At 34.8% G+C, this 21251-nt stretch overlaps 3 protein-coding genes across 5 annotated transcripts; all 3 read left to right on the forward strand.

The window, feature by feature from the left end:
- Window positions 1-39: 39 nt before the first annotated feature.
- LOC107686221 (serine/threonine/tyrosine-interacting-like protein 1) lies at window positions 40-2119 on the forward strand. 3 transcript variants are annotated; one of them, XM_016483132.1, is made up of 9 exons: window positions 40-96; window positions 246-389; window positions 492-553; window positions 664-763; window positions 855-988; window positions 1078-1223; window positions 1350-1447; window positions 1558-1670; window positions 1753-2119. In XM_016483132.1, exons 2-9 carry the CDS (start codon window positions 287-289, stop codon window positions 1882-1884), a joined length of 888 nt encoding a protein of 295 aa, XP_016338618.1. In that variant the 5' UTR covers window positions 40-96; window positions 246-286; the 3' UTR covers window positions 1885-2119. The 3 variants fall into 3 exon arrangements, with proteins under 3 accessions (XP_016338618.1, XP_016338617.1, XP_016338619.1); XM_016483131.1 differs by lacking the exon at window positions 40-96 and having other exon boundaries at window positions 103-389; XM_016483133.1 differs by lacking the exon at window positions 40-96 and having other exon boundaries at window positions 103-389; window positions 1609-1670.
- A 301-nt stretch (window positions 2120-2420) lies between these two features.
- tmem120aa (transmembrane protein 120Aa) lies at window positions 2421-6235 on the forward strand. The gene is made up of 12 exons (XM_016483134.1): window positions 2421-2615; window positions 3261-3379; window positions 3461-3577; window positions 3857-3916; window positions 4078-4173; window positions 4342-4431; window positions 4828-4893; window positions 5107-5168; window positions 5272-5364; window positions 5559-5623; window positions 5932-5988; window positions 6125-6235. The coding sequence occupies exons 1-12, from the start codon at window positions 2538-2540 to the stop codon at window positions 6233-6235; spliced, it is 1014 nt and encodes a 337-aa protein (XP_016338620.1). The 5' UTR covers window positions 2421-2537.
- A 984-nt stretch (window positions 6236-7219) lies between these two features.
- Window positions 7220-21174, forward strand: LOC107686173 (NADPH--cytochrome P450 reductase-like). The gene is made up of 16 exons (XM_016483072.1): window positions 7220-7277; window positions 9191-9388; window positions 14134-14182; window positions 14319-14447; window positions 14567-14716; window positions 15651-15775; window positions 15887-15976; window positions 16338-16436; window positions 16678-16794; window positions 17495-17613; window positions 17720-17901; window positions 18851-19000; window positions 19081-19348; window positions 19432-19577; window positions 20481-20563; window positions 20825-21174. Exons 2-16 carry the CDS (start codon window positions 9219-9221, stop codon window positions 20967-20969), a joined length of 2022 nt encoding a protein of 673 aa, XP_016338558.1. The 5' UTR covers window positions 7220-7277; window positions 9191-9218; the 3' UTR covers window positions 20970-21174.
- Window positions 21175-21251: the final 77 nt, after the last annotated feature.

The following is a 21251-nucleotide window of genomic DNA, read 5'->3' on the forward strand; positions in this document are numbered from 1 at the left end:
GGGTTTGCATCTGGAGCGGAACGCTTTCAACCAATCACTGCGGCGGTTTGGCTGTTACCATAGCAGGAGCGTAAACATAGAGCATGATGTTTGATCGTAAGCAAAAATAGTAAATTTGTCTAGTTGGGTTTAAGAAACATTTCGAGCAGTAATATTTCAAAACGCTAAGTTAAATTAAGTATCAAGGCAAGACGCGACAATTAGTAATTTTTAGTAAAATATAGGTCTTTATATTTTTTGTTTAGAGACATAGACATCAGCATTTTCTGTGCTCAAGCTTTTACTAATGGCTGGAAAAGTCTTCTGTGAGGCAACAAAACTGTACAACATCCTAAATCAATACACTTTTCTACCAAGGCTAGCAGAGAGCAACTATCTTTGTTTGATTGGTAAGCATTAAGTTATACTGAAATACTGACTGTACATTGAACGTACTAATTCAAACACCAGCAAATGAAAGTGAAAGTATAATAATAGTCTTATTTCTTCAGATGCCCGTGCAGCAGAATCATATAACTTCAGCCACATCATTACTGCCAGAAATGCTAAATGGGTATGTTTCAGTTTTATGTTTTTTTCCCTCTAAAGTTTATGGTTTTTATATCCTGTTTCGCTATATCAAATCACCACTGGTATTTTTTTTTTTTTGCTTGCTTTTCAAAGGATTCTGATGGGAAGTTTATTATGCCCTTGGATGTTGAGGTTGAAAGTATGAGATACATAATTGTCTATGACAGTAGTACACATTCACTGTCAGATTCAGGTAAGACACTACATATTCTAACATGTTATGAACTCTGCTAAAAATGTTAGTACAGCTCTGAAAGCATCCTAACTGTATGTTTTTCTTATAGGTCCAGCTATAGACTGTGCAGACAGCATAGAAAAATCAAGCCAATTTCCTGTTCAGATTCTTAGTGGGGGCTATGAGAAGTTTTCTGCACTCTACCCTTTCCTAAGAACGCCAAAGATTCTTTACAATATTAGGGTATTATTCTTAATAGATCATAAATGAAGTGTTTGTTTTTTTTGCTGTTTGTAAACATATTTAATGATCATAAATACTTATGTTCATAGGAATTGGAGAGCTTGAATCCCTATCCTGTGGAAATCTTGCCAGGCAAGCTTTATATGGGTGATTACAGGCAGGCCACAAACCTTCAAATCCTTAAAGATCTGAAGCTGAATGCACTTGTCAATGTCTCTGATGAATGCAGTCTTGTGTGAGCCAACCCACCATTTCATATATATTCATATATGTAATCATAGTATTTTATTTTTTTTTTAAGTCCAGTCTTAGTATGGCCTGAAAACCCAAATTAATCTGTGAACTGAACTTTGTAAACTAGGTTTCAAAAGGTAAACTGCACTGTCTTACACATCCGAATGGCAGATTCTGCAGAGGCAGATTTGATCACTTCATTCGAGAGAATGTGCATTTTTATTGGTAAGTACTGGGAGATTGTTTTCGTCCAGTGGATGAACAATAACTCAAATATCTAAAAAAAATAAAAATCTGATGTTCAGTTATTATTGTGGGTGTTTTAAACATTTCAGGTTCACATCTCAATAACTCTTCTTCTGTTTTGATATTCTCTACTCTTGGAGTAAGCCGATGCTGTGCTGTAACAATGGCATATCTTATGTATCACCTCAAATACACACTTAAGGTAATGTTTTTACTTTTTGCATTGATGTTACTGACAGATACTTTTTTAAATATTTCTCACCTGTCATATCTGAATATTTTAGGAGGCATGGAATCATATCCAGCAGTGCAAAGCCAACATGAAGCCAAATCGAGGATTTGTACAGCAACTTTCTGACTGGGAACTTCAGACTCTCGGGAAGAGAGTGACAGATATATCAGAACCCAACTACTGACAATAACAACATTTAACAGAAACATCATGTGCATATTCATATTCAATGACTTTCTACAGTCACTGATGATACAGAATCATAGATTTTTATTTAATGTTAATATATCAATTAAAATAATATAAAAAAAAAACTACTTCCAGTAAACACACTATAGACTATATTAGAATGTATAAAATAGTTTTAAGATTTTCATCCACTTTACTGTGTGTTGCTTTAACACGCACACACACACACACACACATATAATGTGTTGTAAATTTAATAAACCTTTTTAAAATTTGCTGCCGAATCATCATTACTATGTCATAATAAGAGGTTCTGTCTGCAATTTCAACACTGACCCTGAACTCTAGTTATTCACAGTTGGTATATTCCCTCTCCCTCTTTATGGGCGTCTATGGGAAGTCAGTCAGGCTACAGCGTCTATGACGTATCTGTCTTGTTTTGAAAGCGCTCATTGGTCAGATTGCAGGGAGGGGCGTTTCATTATGCCGCGGGGTTGGTCTCTGATTGGCTACTCTTGTTGTGAAGCTGCGTTCAGATGACAGACGTCTGTCAAAGATAGCGAGGCGCTCCGACAACGGTGGAACAGACCTTTATTCTCTTCACTCTGATCTGGGAACACTACCTTTCATCAAATACACTCTCTGGAAATGTTATTTAACCCGACTGGTTTGAACGAATGTTTACAAGAATGGGAGGATCTGGAAAAAGACTATCAACAAGTTCAGGTGAGGAGTCTTTCTTTCTCCACTGCTAATCAGATAGCACTGCTCTGAACTATGAGATCTTACTCTTCTATCTTTAAATGTTTTTATATACACTGTATTTGTTTTTATTTACAAATGTATCGAAGTATCGCTATGAACAGCTAATTGTATCGATACGCTTCAGGGTTGAGCACTAGCTGCTTAGCAATTTAATCCTTGCCAACTCACAGTATAACAGTGGTACAATAAATAAAAAAAACCACGTTTGTAGCTTTTTATTAATAAATAGCACCTACAGTTCCCACAAAAATAACGTGTAATTGCAATATATGAAGTATTTTGCATTGCATTTGTATGGGTCAATGACAAACAATAATGTACAATATCATAAAAAGAATTTTTAATACATATGTGCCAAGTTAATAGAAATATCAGCCTTGGATTAATAATGGTTTCAAATATTTATGAGAAACACACACACACACACACACACACACACACATATATATATATATATATATATATAATCTAAAAATGCTGGTTAGTCCACACAGATGGTGAAATAAATAGTAATAATAAGCCTTTAAATACACCAGAAATATCCAAATGACTGTTCATCATGAGATAGGCATATACAAATTTGTAATGTCTATATTTGTTGCACAGGAGACACATCGTCTTTACAAACACAAGCTGGAGGAGGTTTCGAGACTGCAGGATAGCTGTTCTTCTTCTATTGCACGGCAGAGGAAAAAGATAAAGGATCTCAATGAATCCCTGCAGGAGTAAGTCATGAGTTATATATGCTTTGGTTACAAATAAATGTTATTGATCTATATCTTATATTTCTTTTTTTTCTATCATAGATGCAGAGCGGTAGTGAATCCAGAAGATGTAAATAAAATAGACGAGATCCAAGATTCTATAAAGGAAAGATCAAATGTCTTCTTTGAGATGGAGGCTTTCCTGCCCAAGAAAAATGAGTAATGCAAATGAGAGATAGCTAATGTCACCTCTGTCACACCCTCTTTTAAAATACACATTATCAGCATTTACTATTCAAAGCAGGTCATACAGCTCTGTATTTGCCTGTTTCTAATTCAGTGTTGACCTTAAAATACTGTAGACTAAAGGTGTGGTATAGAATTCAAAAATAATTCATAGTGGTGTGTGGATTTGCAGTTTACCTTGTTCAGACACATGCTATGATTCGGCAAGCACCTGATGCTAACATGAAATACTTTACTCTGTTTTTGTTCCAGGTTATACCTTAGTCTTGTTCTTGGAAATGTTAACGTTACACTCCTTAACAAACAGTCCAAGTAAGTTCTCCGAACAGTCCTATTTGATTAAAATGTTTTGAAAATTTCTCAATAGCCTTAACTTGTGATCATCATCTTTAAACATTGTGGTGTCACAAAACGCAGTCATGTTAATGAGTCATGTGATTTGTCTGACTTTTGCCTGTTTCTCAATTGTACAGGTTTGCCTATAAAGATGAGTATGAGAAGTTCAAACTATACTTGACTGTGCTGCTCTTGTTGTTCTCATTCACCTGTCGGTTTTTGGTCACCTACAGGTACATGTTTATTGCAATTTTTTGAGAGTGTAAAAATGTACTTTTTTAAATTTCTTGTAGAAACAGACATTTAATCATTGATTATATGTAATGCTGCATGTTCCACTAATACATGTGAAATAATCAGTTTAACTTATTTTTTGTCTTTCTTCCCTTGTGTTTTGACAGGGTTCTAGATGCACTTTTCAACTTCCTGTTGGTGTGGTATTACTGTACATTGACAATAAGAGAGAGCATCCTCATTAATAATGGCTCCAAGTACGAATAATCATATGATTATACTCTTAAAAATAAAGGTTCTTTTCATTTTATGTAATAAATGTAACACTGCCTTTCAATAAAGCATAAAGTGAGACTAAAGAAAGAGAAATAAAGAAAGATTTTTTTGTAGGCATCTATTGTTCCATGAAGAACCTTAAAGATCCATGGAACCTTTCCACAATCCTCGCATAACATATTTTTTTTTTAAGTGTTCTTTTACAAGAACTATTCACTGGAAGGATTTTTTTGGAACACAGAATGGTTTTATGGCATCATTGTGAAAACCTCCTTTTGGAACCTTTATTTTTTACAGTGTATGTAGTATTCTTGACATGTATTAAATCAGTACTACAGGCTATACTGTAAAGTTTCAATACTTGGCCTGTGTTTCAGGATCAAGGGCTGGTGGGTGTTTCAACACTATGTCTCAACATTTCTCTCTGGAGTAATGCTGACCTGGTATGACAAACTTAACTCTTTAACACTGTGAGATATTACAACATTACATCTTTGAATCTTTGGTACTTTAATAAAGAGTATTTTTGTTTTTAAGTAGGCTAGTACACTTTATAGTCATTTTTGAGGAACAGTAGAACAGAATAAGTGTGAAAAAGACTGAGATAGTATGTGTGAATATCTGATGTGCGTCAGCTGTTCATGTGCGTCTCACAGGCCAGATGGTGAACTCTACCAGATGTTCAGAAATCAGTTCCTGTCCTACTCCATGTATATAAGTAAGAACTGCTGCCTTACAGCATTTGTAACACTTTCAGTGTAATAATGATTTATTCATTGTTTTATTTAATCATTTATTTTTCTTGTTTGTTCTCCCTTCAGATTTTGTTCAGTTTCTCCAGTACTATTACCAGAGTGGCTGCTTATATAGACTCCGAGCTCTTGGAGAAAGACACAACATGGACCTAACAGTTGGTGGGTAGTGTGTTGTTTTGTCTGTGTGTCTGTTTTTCTTTATTCTATTGCAGAATTATCAGAGCTCTTGGAGAAAGACACAACATGGACCTAACAGTTGGTGGGTAGTGTGTTATTTTGTCTGTGTGTCTGTTTTTCTTTATTCTATTGCAGAATTATCAGCTAACACGTTTTCACATGTGCTTTATGATCAGAGGGGTTTCAGTCCTGGATGTGGAGGGGTCTGACCTTTCTACTGCCTTTCCTTTTCTTGGGCCATGTAAGTTTGATACTGTGTTTGTTAATCTTGGGTTGTTTTGCAATAAATGCAATCATCTTGCATGGACAAACAGCTCACTTCCTGTTTTGTGGCAATGTAATCATTGTTTTAAAGACTTCTTCTGTGGCACACAGTTCCAGTTTATAGCTGTAATGTTATTATAATTTACCTGTGCTTGAATTACAGTACCAGGCAAAAGAAGACTTTACTTAATACTGACATGAAATGTTGACATGGGTATTCAGAAAAGTTCTGATGTAATTCTATTGTTATTATGCTGTGGTTCTAACCGTCTTATGCATATCCAGTTTTTCCAGCTTTATAATGGAATTACACTCTTCCAAATGGCCCAGCTTCCAGATCATGTGCCAACACATATTAGCTAAATGACATTATATTTAACTATCGAAGATGTGTATGTTGCTTTAAGCCAGAAGTATTAGTATATCTTTTTTGTGATTGTTGAAATCATTTGTAATTAAAATGCTTTCTTTTTCTTAGGTTCTCATGTGCGGCTCTACTTTCCTTGTTTTGTTCATGGGAAATTTCTTCACCACTCTTGGTGTTGTTTACCACAAATACATGGATCAGGACAAAGCCAAAGCTTTATAAATGACGGGCACAAAGGCACTGCTGTACTCTTTATTAAAGCAATTTATGTTTTATATGAATGTTTTTTTTATGTTTAATATGAATGTTTGTTTGTGGTTCAACCTGGCTAAGTTAAGATTTTTGTAAATGTGTCACAAAGCATAAGGGATGAAATGTCTTTGCCCTAAACCTAAAATATTTCATATTTTGCTTTTATTTTATTAAAGCACTAAGTGTCATTTGCGTGTCATTTGCAAGTGTCATACCAAGTGTTTTGCACACCATATGTCAAAGAAAGTCATGACATCAGAATATGATAACAGTGTGTTTATGTTTTCTTTTTACACACCTTTTTTAAACACCTCTGGCCTATGTTTAAAGCTGATTCGAATGGGCAAGTTAATGATCTCAAAGACAGAATCTAGAAGACAGTTATGGAAATCATTTGCTATCAGTGGCATTGTTCCACAATGTCACAACATGACTTTACCATCATAGGACTATGACACCTTCATGTGAGTAAGAAGCATGTGCAGTCAGCCAAATGCTAGAAAATTTGAATGAATTTTTTCGACATTTTCAAGAATTGATTGAGGAAGCCCTGTCAAACAGAAATGGGAAATGGAAATATCCCTTAAGTGCCTTCAGCAGAACGTTAGGTCCAAGGTTTTTACTATTGTAAAAGACATCTCATCAACTTGCATTTTAAACCAAAAATTCCAGTTCAGTTTTTTAATTCTCTTGTTGTCTTTATTTGACAACTCTCATAGCATTTATAATTGCCAGATAACTCAGAATAACTCTAGGGTCACAGACAGGCGCCCTTCAGTTCTAAGTGGGGAAAAAATGCTGCAATGGACAAATACGTCAGAATAAAAAAAAAATAATAATATCGAAGAACACGTTAACGCATTCTAAACATTACAACAAAGCAAAAAAGTAGAATCTGTTCAAAGTTAAACTGCTGCTTTATACCACGAGGGATATTTGAACTTGCGCTGGCAACCCGGCGTTTCAATGTGACGTAAGCTCGTGCTGTGCCCCTCGCTGCAGCTAACCGGAGGTATGTGTTTTTAGTGTGGATTCTGTTGAATTATATTAATATCCATTCCTAATAGTTTAATTTCAATCCTTTTGCGAAGTCATAAACAAAAGTGAACATTTTGTGTATATACGCGTATGTCTGCCCTTACATAAAGTACTATGGCGATGGTAGCATAGTACAGTGATAGTATCAGATGGTAACGTTACACAAACTCAGTTCCTGGAGGGCCGGAGCCCTGCAGAGTTTTATTCCAACCCTGCTCCAACACGCATACCATGAAGTTTACAAATAAGCCTGAAGGACTTTGCGACGTGATACTGAATGATTGACATATTCATGTACAATGGACGTCAAAATATTTAAAACAAAGACGTGTTAAATGTCCAAAAACATGTCAGTATTACAGTACTTCTGCTTTTTAATGACATGAGGGCTATTTTGCAACACGTCATGGCTGTTATTGAGCGATAAAAGTTTCTATGTAAGGAACCAAGGTGGTTAAAAATGACATTTAATTAGAAATTGACGAAAGTCCTTCAAAGGAAAGGGTGTTTTGCAATTGGTCATCATTATGTAATGACATTGAGTCTTCAAAAGAGGGCACAACATGACAGTCACAAATTCTGTTGTTTGTCAACGTACTTAGACATAAGATATACGGTGGCATGCGAAAGTTTGGGAACCCCTTGCAAAATCTGTGAAAATGTGAATAATTTTAACTAATTATAATTTTAATTTTAAATAAGAGAGATCATACAAAATGCACGTTATTATTTTTTTATTTAGTACTGTCCTGAGTAAGATATTTTACATAAAATATGTTTACATTTAGTCAACAAGACAAAAATAAATTACTTACATTATTAAAATAACCCCATTCAAAAGTTTGGGAACCCTTGGTTCTTAATACTGTGTGTGGTTACCTGGATGATCCAAAACTGTTTTTTTGTTTTGTGATGGTTGTTCATGAGTCCCTTGTTTGTTCTGAACAGTTAAACTGAGCCCTGTTCTTCAGATTAAAAAAGGTTCAAACATTTTTTAACATATTAAAAAAGGTTCAAACATTCACTGATGCTTCAGAAGGAAACACGATGACATGATCAAAAAGTTTTCACCCCCCGGCTCTTAATGCATCGTGTTTCCTTCTGGAGCATGTTTGAACCTTTTTTAATAGTTGTGTTTGAGCCCCTCAATTGTCCTCAGTGTGAAAAGATGGATCTCAAAATCATACAGTCACTGCTGGAAAGGGTTCAAATATGCAAAAGATGCTGGAAAACTGAAGAATCTGCAGGACATGGAGGATTTTTCTGAAGAACAGGGCTCAGTTTAACTGTCCAGAACAAACAAGGGACTCATGAACAACCATAACAAAAAAAAGAAAAACCGTTTTGGATCATCCAGGTAACCACACACAGTATTAAGAACCCAGGGTTCCCAAACTTTTGAAGGGGGTTATTTTAATAATTTAAGCAATTTGTTTTTGTCTTGTGGACTATATGTAAAAAAAAAATTATGTAAAATATCTTATTCAGGACACAGTACTAAATAAAAAAAATAACATGCATTTTGTATGATCTCTCTTATTTTGTTAAAATTATTCACATTTTCACAGATTCTGCAAGGGGTTCCCAAAGTTTTGCATGCCACCATATATTATGTTATTATTACTACATGGCCACAAACTATGCAAGTAAAAATGTAAACTTTTTTAAAACTATCTATCTATACTGTCTATCTATATAATTATTTTTTTTGTACATTTTATATATGATTATTAAATTATATAAATACAAATTGTATATGTGTATATATATATGTATATAGTGTGACTTCCTAATTTATGTGTGTATGTGTGTATGTATGCGTATTTCAGAGTCCCTTCAATCAATTGTAGACTAATACTAAGTGATGAAAACAATCTGTTTTCGCAGACATATCTGCTTTCTGAATTCTGTGAAAATGGAAGACAGTGAATCCCAGCTGCTCGCCGATGAGGAGCAGACTCCGGAGCCTCTCCTCAGCTCTCTGGACATCTTCCTCTTCTCTCTAATCGCAGGACTTCTTATCTACTGGTTCTTCTTCCGAAAAAAAACAGAGCCTGTTCCAGAGATCAAGCCATTTACTCCAGTGTAAGTGCCTGATTTTAAATCCCCTTCCCCCTTCATTTGTCCTCAAGAGGGAAATATTACACCCACACAAATTTTTCTGCACGACTGAAATGTTGATCAGAGATTTAAAAGAGTTTTGTAAAACACAAGCACAATATATCTGTTCCATCCCATAAAAGTGTAAATGCAAATGATAAAGTTACAAAACTAGCTTATGCATTACAGCCCATGGCAGAAACTGTGTTATGGGGCTCAAATTTGCAATAATATTTTTGTTGGATGGCCTGTTTATAGTTTTTCTCCCCATAGACCTTTGGCCTTGTTTGAACAAAGCATCGTTTCTGCACCATGGCTCGTTCCTAAAGCACTTTGTGGTTCAGTTGGTCATGGGTTCCAACATTGCAAAGTGTTGACATCATGGGATCGAGAGAATGTGCATGCATTACATTCTGTCTCAGTGTTATGGTCTGTAGCAGCTGAGACACAGTTCATATACACAGTGGTTATGTGTCATTGTGAATGCCAACAGGTACTTCTTTGTTCACAAATTTTCATATGCCATGTATGAAAAAAAGTGAATTTCCTGTTCGGTTTTCACAATGTTCAACAGTCAATGACTCAGTTAGTGATATCAAATGTTAAACTGAGCTGTGTAATAAACAGAAGGATTATATGTGACCCTGGACCACAAAACCAGTCTTAAGTAGCACAGGTATATTTGTAGCAATAGCCAACAATACATTGTATGGGTCAAAATTGTCGATTTTTCTTTTATGCCAAAAATCATTAGGCAAGGCAAGTTTATTTATATAGCACAAATATATATATTATATATTTCATACACGGTGGTAATTCAAAGTGCTTTACATAAAAGGAAGTAAAATAATCACAACAATAAAAACAAGGAATTTAAAAGCTTTTAAAATTATTTAAAATGAATTAAATCAGTTAAAAACAGTTAAGAACAAAAGATGATTATACATAAAATACAGTGCAATCAGTTCGGACATAGCACAGTGCTCATTCAGTAAATGCATTAAAGAAGAAATCATGTTCTATGAAGATATTTTGTAAATTTCCTACCGTAAATATATCAAAACTTAATTTTTGATTAGTAATATGAATTGCTAAGGACTTAATTTGGACAACTTTAAAGGTGATTTTCTCAATATTTTGATTTTTTTTTTGCTCCCTCAGATTCCAGATTTTCAAATAGTTGTATCTCGGCCAGATATTGTCCTATCCTAACAAACCATACATCAATGGAAACCAAGCTTATTTATTCAGCTTTCAGACAACGTATACATCTTAATTAAAAAAAAATTGACCCTTATGACTGGTTTTGTGGTCCAAGGTCACATATGAGCTTGAAAATTAGCATTGTTTGTTCAGATGGAGTCACAGGATGTTATTCTTCCTGAATGTTCCTCATAATCCTTGCTAGTCAGTTGTAGTGCTGTTAAACTTGTGACCTATTCACCCTTGAAAACAATGAAAGGCCTGATGACTTTAGCATCAAGGTACCGTTCAAAAATGTTTTTTTTTTTTTTTTTTTTTAAAAAAAAAAAAAAATATTATAAAAAAAAAGAGAAAAAGAATAGAGCAAGCTAGTGTTAGGTCTTTTTTGCTTTTGTTAATTGTATAATAAATGAAAAGAAAACAGATAGAATACATTTATTTGATATGGTATTTCTACTTTAATATATTTTAAAATGTCATTTATTCCTGTGTTGCAAAGCTGAATTTTCAGCATCATTACTCCAGTCTTCTGTGTCACATGATCTTTCAGAAATCATTCTAATATGCTGATTTGCTGCTCAAGAAACATTTTTTATTTTTATCAATGTAAAAAACAGCAGTTGTGCTGCTTAATATTTTTATGGAAACCATGATAAAAAAAAATTCTGGATTTGTTTTTTATGAATAGAAGGTAGAAAAACAACAATTTCCTTGTCTTTACTGTTTTATAGTGTTTGCTGAATAAATGTATTAATTTCTGTTTCTAGACTCCAAACTATTGAACAATATTCTTAAAAACAGAATTCTATTCTTAAAAATAGATAGATAGATAGATAGATAGATAGATAGAAATGTTTTTTATTAAGCAAGAATGCATTAAATAAATAAAAAGTGACAGTAAAGACATATATAATTATACATATTTTTTTATTTCAAATAAATTCTGTTCTTTTGAACTTTTTTACTCATCAAAGTATCATGAAATCAATGTATCATGGTTTTCACTAAAATATTAAGCACCAAAACATTGAGAATAATAAGAAGTGTTGAGCACCAAATCAGCATATTCGATTGATTTCAGAAGTCACGTCACATGATACTCAAAACTGGAGGAATGTCTGCTGTAAATTCAGCTTTGCATCACAGGAATTCATTTTAAAATAGAATGACAGAGAAAACACTTATTTTAAATTGTACTGATATTTTACTGTATTTTTGTTCAAATAAATGCAGGCTTGGTGAACAGACTTTCAGAAACATTAAAAAAGTAAATTTTGGACAATAGTGTCCACAACTTTTCTTTCCAACATAAATCCCTTTTTACTATTTATTGATTGCGTTTTCTAAAAAAGCAATGCATAAAGAACAGAAGATAATACAGGAGGAAATGATGTATAAGTAGAGAACTATAGTATCAGGAAGACATGTTTAGCGAGCAGGAAAGGATAACCTCTTCCAATTCTCTCCACTTCCTAGTTCACATTACTCACATTGAAGGATCGCAGCCAGTCCAAGCCATCCTGCCAAAGTCCTGAACAACTCCACTAGTCTTTCTTCTTTAGTTGTTTTAATCAAATGCATTTCTTATGTGGCGTGTGTTAAAAACTGAATGAAATCCAGAAACTTAGGTTGCCTTTTGTTTAGTGATCTTTTGTGTTTTATTAGGGAATGGACTCCTTGTGTTTGCGTTGGCTGGAGCATTCAAGTTTTTATGCATGTCTATGTGTGTGTGCATTTAAGATTGGGGGTTTAGTAACAGCGTTGTGCTGCAGAGATCCATGGGAAATGTTGTATATTCCTGTTGCTTTGCAACCACTGTGCTCTGGCCAGATGGCAGGAGAGAGAGAGACAGAGCCCGTCTCAGATCCTCGCCTGCCTCACACCCCCTTTTCCTGCGCTGAAGAGCGATGTGTTTTCTACAGAGCCTCCTAATGAACTTTTATGCAAGCCAAAGGACTTTCTCAGGCTGTCTGAGGGCTTGATCCGAACCTCTTGGGGACGAAAGTGCTCTGTTTGCCGAACCCTTAAGGACAGGGTCTTTTCCCCAGTCATGGGATGCATGTTTTCTTTGCCTCAGGACAGACTGGCTGCTGCAGAGAGGTTAGTCTGGGACAGATGGATGTTTATGCGATGTTCCTTCTGTTGTGATAGATATTTCAGGTGCTATTTATGACTTTTGTGTAATTGCTTTTACTCGAAGAGATTGCTTATAGTCTTTTAACAGTGTTGTATGAGTGGTGTTCAAAAGCAAATTTAGGTGTCTTAATTTTCATTTGCACAAAGGTTTGACTATTTTATGGAATGTCTTTTGGAATGCTGCAAAAATTCTCTATGAGAAGCGGCTAATTTGTTTCTTTCATTTGGAGTTATAAACAAGTATGTAAGGGAGGAATCCATTGTTTTGCGCTGTGATGTCTTGCCAGTGCAATGATGGTTGTGTTTAGTAATTTGATAGTTTGATTATACATTATATACCCTAACCCTGAACTCTACAAAGTAAAAAGTTTGGACATGCTTAAATGAATTTACAGTCTACACTATTGTTCAGAAGTTTGGTGTCTGGAAGATTTTTTAAAATGTTTTTGATAGAACTTTCTTTTACTCACCAGGCCTGCATTAATTTGACAAAAAATATTGTGAAATATTACAATACAAAAACGACTGTTTTCTACTTTTAAAATATTTTAGATGTAGTTTATTCCTGTGATGGCAAAGCTGAATTTTCAGCATCATCACTTCAGTCTTCTGTGTCACATGATCTTTCAGAAATCATTCTAATATGCTGATTTGCTGCTCAAGAAACATTTTTTATTTTTATCAATGTAAAAAACAGCAGTTGTGCTGCTTAATATTTTTATGGAAACCATGATAAAAAAAAATTCTGGATTTGTTTTTTATGAATAGAAGGTAGAAAAACAACAATTTCCTTGTCTTTACTGTTTTATAGTGTTTGCTGAATAAATGTATTAATTTCTGTTTCTAGACTCCAAACTATTGAACAATATTCTTAAAAACAGAATTCTATTCTTAAAAATAGATAGATAGATAGATAGATAGATAGATAGAAATGTTTATTTATTTCGATTTTTTTGTAGATTTATTTGTAGAAAGTTTATTTATTTAGAAATTTTGGAAAACTTTTAATTCATTTATTAATTATTTGTTTACATTTTACAAATAAAGAGCATTTTAATAGGAGTAGAAAACATAAGATTATTGTATCAAACTTGCTATGTTCAAGTAAGGTTTTTGCGTTTGTGGACTACCTTCTGTTCTTCATTGCTGAATTACCATGAAAGTTTGTGGTTTTCATTAGTTGAACAATGACTGAAAGCAGACGTGTTCTAATGCTGTGGTGCTCTCAGAGGGGTGTGAACTTCAGGAAGTTCTCCTGTGTGGAAAAGGCTGAGAAATGAATGGCTCAATCACCTATTCATTACCAAAAGAATTGGTCTGGCATGCTTTTCAGCCTTTTCACATGTGTTTTTTCTCTCTTTTTTCTTCTTTTCTTCTTTTTCTCTTCATAGAACACCACAAATACGTGAGACCAGCTTTATTGAGAAAATGAAGAAAACGGTGAGATTTTCAGGAACATTACCATAGTAATTAGTAAAGTTCTAAAAAGTTGAAATAATTGGCAAAAATTCCACCACCTTGAACAATGGAAAAAGAGAGTTCCATTATGTTTGATTTCTGTATCTTCCTATTCTAGAACCGGAACATTGTGGTGTTTTATGGATCCCAAACAGGGACTGCTGAGGAATTTGCTAACAGGTTGGCAAAAGATGCCCAACGCTACGGCATGAAAGGCATGGCCGCTGACCCAGAGGAGTATGACCTGGTACTTTCACCATTATTTCTTCCTGTTTAATGCACACTATTAAAAATCAATCAGTCAAGATCAGAACTGAGTACTTTTCAAGTCTTTTGACTTTTGTCATTATAATCTCCCATTCGCAGTCCGAGCTGTCTAGACTGAAAGAGATTCCTAATTCCATGGCTGTGTTCTGCATGGCAACCTATGGAGAAGGAGACCCCACAGACAACGCTCAGGAGTTCTACGATTGGATGCAAGGGACTGATGATGATCTAGAGGGGGTCAATTTTGCTGTGAGTAATATTACAACATTAGCAAAGTGCATAGAAAGCTAATTTGTTTCTTTTTGTGATTCATTTCTGTGGTGAGTAAACGGGGATCAAGAGATTGCATGGGACAATCTTGCAACCTCGCACCCTCCAAAATTCCTGGCCTTTTTATGGAGTGTACCTATTTCCTGGGCAGTCGGTGAAGTTCTTAACAAGCCTGAGCCCGAGGCTGTCCCATAGTTAAGGGGCCCATGGAATCCTCATCAGTTCTCTCTCACCAAATGGAAACATCTGGCCTAGCCAAATAAAGCTAGAGCTCCATCCCAGCGGAACTTCTCTCTTAGCGGGACTCTTTCAGATGGAACTGGATCACTGGATCTTCTGTTTCTTTGATTCTGGAGACATGGGTGTCCAGATGCCGCTCAAGTTGGACCTGCATTCTGGATGAAAGCCTTGTGGTTTCAGTCTGGAGTTCTCAGATTCTTTTATGTGGTTGTGGTGGGACAGCATGATAAAACATGTGGTTGGAAACATCACTGCAGTGCATCTACAGCGTTATATGACTGTGGGACAGGCTAGAGGAGGTTATAAGGAGCAAAGAAGATCCTGCAGACAATTTCATTATTCTGTTGAATTTTAGTCCAATGCATTGAAGTCAGTTTTAATCATGAATATATATGACGTTTTTTTTGTTCTCCAGAAGTCATACTTTAGGTTTAGTTTCCGTTTCCATTTGGTGACTCATATCTCAGTTTGATCTTTTTAAACTGGAGAGGAAGTTTTGAATGATTAAGTAAAACCTTGTAGTAGATTGAACTCGCATAAAATACAAGACAATTTAAATGTTTTTAGTTGACATTAAGCCTTAAAGTATTGTATGTGTTTATTGAAAGTGTCTCCATTCTGTCTTTTTTACTCCTTGCAGAGATTGAATGATTTTTTTGCTAATTTTTCATAGGTGTTTGGTTTGGGAAATAAAACATATGAGCGCTTCAATGCCACAGGCAAGTATACAGACAAGAGGCTTGCTGAACTTGGGGGAAAAAGGGTCTTTGACTTGGGCCTCGGGGATGATGACATCAAGTGAGTGAATAAAAGATTGAAACAGATAAAATAGATAAACATGTACATGTTGTCTTGTTTTAATCCATTTTCATTGCCTGTCCTAATTATTTCATCTTAAATCATTTGTAGCTTGGAGGAGGATTTTATCTCTTGGAAGGAACAGTTTTGGCCTGCAGTATGTGAGTTCTTTGGCGTGGAGGCCACGGGAGAAGACAGCAGGTATTATTTTTATTTTCCATGTGCTTGTCTTGTAATTGAATCACAACTTTTAATTTAAAAACAGTCTGCAATACAGTCTTGTATTGGTAGGCATCAAATAGAATTTAAAAGAGCCAGACCAGCTGTGTGAGATTGTCTAGTTCAAACGTGATGTTTATTTGATGGGTATTTTGTGGCAACACAACACATGCAGTGTCTCATCTCCATATTAGAGGAAGCAAATCCATTTATCATGTTCTTCCATAACAAAAACCTCCCCTGCCCTGCTTTGAATAGGTTTTTGCATCTTATTAAACAGGTGTTTTGAATGCTTTAAATACAGGCTAGGATGAGATCTCCATTCCTTTTTGTGTTCTTTCAGCATTCGGCAGTTTGAACTGGTGGTTCATAATGACATCAATATGAATCAAGTGTACACCGGAGAGATGGGGCGGCTCAAAAGCTTTCAGACACAGAAACCGTGAGTTCAAGACACCGATCGGCATTTAAAAAGATCACTCTTGATCTGAGAGTACATTTTATGCTTCTATTGTTTAGAAGTCTGTAAAATGACCTTCAGTTTGTGTAAAGTTTTTTTAATCATGGTTTTGTGAATGACTTTTTTTTAGGATTAGCTAGAGTCTCATGTTTTAAATGATATACTGAAATGTTACACTAAAGCATTTTATCTGATTGCATTGTTATTCACTTGATTTGTGCAGACCGTTTGATTCAAAGAATCCTTTCCTTGCAACTGTGACTGGTAATCGTAAACTGAACAAAGGAGGAAATCGGCACCTGATGCACATCGAGTTAGATATCACAGACTCTAAAATCAGGTATGCATAATAATTGGGTGAATCTCATGAAAACATTTCCAGGTCACGTTTCACCCTAAAAATGGGAAAAAGGTCATTTGTAGGAAGAAAATTAACCCTGTTTTTATTATTTGCTTTTTAGTTTTATATTGTATTGCATAAATAATACAAATACAATTGTATTATTTTATTATAGAAACATTATTTTATATTTTTATATTAAATACAAATTTTTTTTTTTCTTTCTTTTTCGTAGGAGGAAAATTAAGCCTGTTTTTAGTTTTGTATTATGATACATAAATAATACATATACAATTGTATAACTTTATTATATAAAAATAATTGTATATTTCTGTATTAAATATCATTTCTTATTTTTCCCCCTTTTTTAAGGGTGTAATATAACCCATGTTCTTCAGGGTTTTAATGAGATTCAAGCTCTTATAATTGTGTTCATATGATGATGTGATGTTGATTCAACAATCTGAGGTGATTCCACAGTTATATTTTTAAATTATTATACTTAATATTACAGCATTGTACAACTAAAATGGTTTGAAATATCACTACTACAAATAGCAATACTGTTATTTGAATAACATATAAAAGAAGTTTGCATGCATACTGTGCATAATATCTTCACTATTGAGTATATATTCATGCAGTGTCCAGAGTTTTTTTAATGTCCACATATTAATCAGTTGATTACCAAACTTGGCAGATATGATTCTGGAGATCATGTTGCTGTTTACCCCACAAATGATGCAGCGGTGGTCAACGGAATAGGAGAGAGACTTGGAGTAGATCTTGATACTGTAATCTCTCTCAAAAATCTGGATGGTATGTACTAATATCTGAAATTCATATTATATAATTAAAAAGTTAGAATATGTTTTTATGTATATTGTAACATGCTATGATTGCTAATAATGTTTCAACTCTGTAGAGGAATCCAATAAAAAGCACCCGTTCCCCTGTCCAACCACATACCGCACGGCACTGACTCATTACCTTGACATCAACAACATGCCTCGCACAAACGTGCTGTATGAGCTAGCGCAGTACGCCTCTGATCCGAAAGAACAAGAAAACATGCGCAAGATGGCATCTGCTTCACCTGAAGGAAAGGTTAGGATCACGTCATAATCTCTGATGTATGGAAGCCCGTTTCTGCTACTGAATAAAAAATAAAAAAGGTAATTGCAACATGTTGTTTAACAATTCTGACTTTTTTTCTCGCAATTGCGAGTTTACATTTCGCAATTCTGCATTTTTTTCCTCAGAATTGTGAGATATAAACTCGCAGTTGCAAGTTATAAAGTCAGTATTGCGTGATATAAACTCGCAATTATGAGAAAAAACTCGCAATTCTGAAATAAAGTTGCAATTCTCAGAAATAAAGTCCGAATCGCAAGATATTAACTCTCAATTCGGACAGTTTTTCTCAGAATTGCAAATTTATATCTCTCAATTCTGACTTTATAACATGCAATTGCAAGTTTGTCTCACAACTCTTGAGAAAAAATTCAGAATTGCGAGAAAAAAGTCAGAATTGTAAGGTAAACTCGCAATTGCAAAAAAAAAAAATCCGAATTGCAAGTTTATTTCTCGCAATTCTGACTTTATCATGCAATTCTGAAAAAAAAAATCAATTGCGACTGAATTTGTATCTCACAATTCTGACTTTATGACTCGAAATTACGAGTTTATATCTCACTTTTCTATGAAAAAAAGTCAGAATTGCGAGACTGTATTATGCAATTCTGAGAAAAAAGTCAGAATTGCGTGTTTGTATTATGCAATTCTGAGAAAAAAGTCAGAATTGCGAGTTTGTATTACGCAATTCTGAGAAAAAAGTCAGAATTGCGAGATTGTATTATGCAATTCTGAGGAAAAAGTCAGAATTGAGAGATGTAAACTCGCAATTGTGAGGGAAAAAAGTCAGAATCGTGAGATTAAAAGTTGCAATTTAAATTTTTTTTTATTCAGTGGCAGAAACGGGCTTCCATACTGATGTAATAGTAGTCTGTAGCAAAACTTGAACATTTTGATTCACCATCTGATTGGTCCTTTAAAGGCTTTGTATCAGAGTTGGGTTTTGGATTCTGAGAGGAACATACTAGCTATTCTAGAGGATCTACCTTCCCTGAATCCTCCTATAGACCACCTGTGTGAGCTCCTTCCTCGACTTCAGGCTCGATACTATTCCATTGCCTCTTCCAGCAAGGTAAAACCTGCAGTTTTCGATATTATACCGTGAATTAAAAAATTTGAGGTTGACACAAGCTTTGTTCACCCTCATCTCAGGTCTATCCAACCTCTATCCACATCTGTGCTGTGGTGATAGAGTACACAACCAAGACAGAAAGAGTCTTCAAGGGTGTGGCCACCAACTGGCTTAAGAACAAAGAAGTGACCGATAACGGCCATAAGCTCACCGTTCCCATGTATGTTAGGAGATCCCAATTCCGCCTGCCGTTCAAACCCAGTAACCCTATAATCATGATCGGGCCTGGTACTGGCATCGCCCCCTTCATGGGCTTCATCCGGGAGAGAGCATGGCAGAAGGAACAAGGTGAAGCTTGAACTTGCTTTGACACAACTTGTGTATAATAATATAGCATAGGTATCTCACTCAGTTTTTGCTCTCTGTTGCAGGGAAGGAAGCTGGTGAGACGATACTGTACTTTGGTTGTCGCCATAAGAACGAGGACTTCCTGTATCAGCAGGAACTGGAGGAGTTTGAGAGGGCAGGTGTGCTGACTCAGCTTAACGTTGCCTTTTCCAGAGACCAGGAGCACAAGGTGAGTGACATAGGGATGCACTGAAATTCAGATTCTGGCCAGTAACTAAATTATTTTCATGTTATGGCCGCCATTAATGATATTAAAATTTTATACTATATTGGCTAAAGAAAATCTATAAAATTATTTTTGTATTGCATAATGGATATTCATTTTGAGATTTGCTAAATGTTATGATTAACAGTGTTGAATTATTAGTGTTTTAAAAAGATAACTTGTTGAAGTGTGTGGCAGATGACGGCAAAACTAATACAAATTAAAAATAGGAATTACACATTTTTAAATACATTTTTTAAAATCCAATATTGGTCACATATACTTTTATATAAAACTTTTATTTAGCTAGGATGGATTAATTGAACAAAAGACATTTATGATATTCCAAAAGATTTCCATTTCAAATAAATGCTGTTCTTTTGAACTATATTCATCAAAGAATATTGAAAAATAAATTTATTTTACAATGATATTAATGATTTCTGAAGGATCATGTGACACTGAAGACAGGAGTAATGGCTGCTGAAAATTCAGCTTTGCATCACAGGAATAATTTACTTTTTAAAAGATATTAAAATAGAAAACTGTTATTTTAAATTATAATAATATTTCACAATATTATTTTTTTTTACTGTAAATAAATGCAGCCTTTTTTCTTTCAAAAATTGTACCATATTGAAAAAACAAGAAACAGATAAATATATTTATTTGCATCCAAATTTAAAGATGCACTGCATATTATTTGTTTATTTTTTCCACTTATTCATCTTCCTAAACGACCAATATGACTGGTCTTCATTACCATAGTTTTCAGCGTTACCAGAAAAAGAGTTTTCACGATATTAAAGATTTCCATTTTTAGTTTGGAACTGAAGAGGAATTCTGTGGACTGTGTTGTTTTTACAGATCTATGTGCAACATCTTCTGAAGAAAAACAAGCAGTTGTGGAAGCTCATTCATTCAAATAATGCCCATATCTACGTTTGTGGGTAAGAACCAGAAGTTGCTTCTACCACAGATGAATAACATACTTATGAACACAATCCGCACTAGTAGTTAACTGGCAGGATTTCAGTGGAACATTAAATAGCTTGAAATAATTATAGTGCTTCCATATAATTCTGATTTTTCTAGCATAAAGTGGTCAATACTGCCATTCATCAGTATCATATTGTATCTTTAAAGACCACAGCATCTCTTTCCAGCAGCATATTTGCTTGCGTATGTAATGAGAATATGTGTCCTTGCAGAGATGCACGTAACATGGCTCGGGATGTGCACACGGCCTTCTATGAGATTGCAGAGGAGGTGGGCGGCCTGACGCACACTCAAGCTGTGGACTATTTCAAGAAGCTGATGACCAAGGGCCGTTACTCGCAGGACGTTTGGAGCTAAGCTAATTGATAAACCAATGTTTGCCACTTTACCTCAAACCATCATTTCTCCAAAAGCTAGAGCTAAAACATTGAATTTGCCTGGACTGATTGGTTATATAATAGAGTTTTGATGAAAGATACTGCACTCCAACATCACACAAAAGCATGGTTTATCATTCCTCCTTCAGACGAGTTTAGAATATTCAACGTACTGCAACAGGAAACTGATTTGACTGCATTTGAACCCTAAGCAGCATTGGATGTTCATGTATACACAAATATAGGTCAAGGATGCAAAATG

This window comes from Sinocyclocheilus anshuiensis, unplaced genomic scaffold, assembly GCF_001515605.1.
Source record: "Sinocyclocheilus anshuiensis isolate Anshui unplaced genomic scaffold, SAMN03320099.WGS_v1.1 scaffold437, whole genome shotgun sequence".
Taxonomy (NCBI): domain Eukaryota; kingdom Metazoa; phylum Chordata; class Actinopteri; order Cypriniformes; family Cyprinidae; genus Sinocyclocheilus; species Sinocyclocheilus anshuiensis.

What these genes read in the sequence shown, in the direction of transcription:
- LOC107686173 (XM_016483072.1), top strand. Translation starts at nt 9,219, where the DNA reads ATGGAAGACAGTGAATCCCAGCTGCTCGCCGATGAGGAGCAGACTCCG. An exon ending in AGCATGGCAGAAGGAACAAG is followed by an intron (nt 19,349 to 19,431) that starts GTGAAGCTTGAA and finishes TCTCTGTTGCAG; the next exon opens with GGAAGGAAGCTGGTGAGACG. An exon ending in CCAGAGACCAGGAGCACAAG is followed by an intron (nt 19,578 to 20,480) that starts GTGAGTGACATA and finishes TTGTTTTTACAG; the next exon opens with ATCTATGTGCAACATCTTCT.
- LOC107686221 (XM_016483132.1), top strand. Translation starts at nt 287, where the DNA reads ATGGCTGGAAAAGTCTTCTGTGAGGCAACAAAACTGTACAACATCCTA. An exon ending in TCTGATGAATGCAGTCTTGT is followed by an intron (nt 1,224 to 1,349) that starts GTGAGCCAACCC and finishes TTTGTAAACTAG; the next exon opens with GTTTCAAAAGGTAAACTGCA. An exon ending in ACCTCAAATACACACTTAAG is followed by an intron (nt 1,671 to 1,752) that starts GTAATGTTTTTA and finishes TGAATATTTTAG; the next exon opens with GAGGCATGGAATCATATCCA.
- tmem120aa (XM_016483134.1), top strand. Translation starts at nt 2,538, where the DNA reads ATGTTATTTAACCCGACTGGTTTGAACGAATGTTTACAAGAATGGGAG. An exon ending in AAGACTATCAACAAGTTCAG is followed by an intron (nt 2,616 to 3,260) that starts GTGAGGAGTCTT and finishes TTTGTTGCACAG; the next exon opens with GAGACACATCGTCTTTACAA. An exon ending in CAACATGGACCTAACAGTTG is followed by an intron (nt 5,365 to 5,558) that starts GTGGGTAGTGTG and finishes CTTTATGATCAG; the next exon opens with AGGGGTTTCAGTCCTGGATG.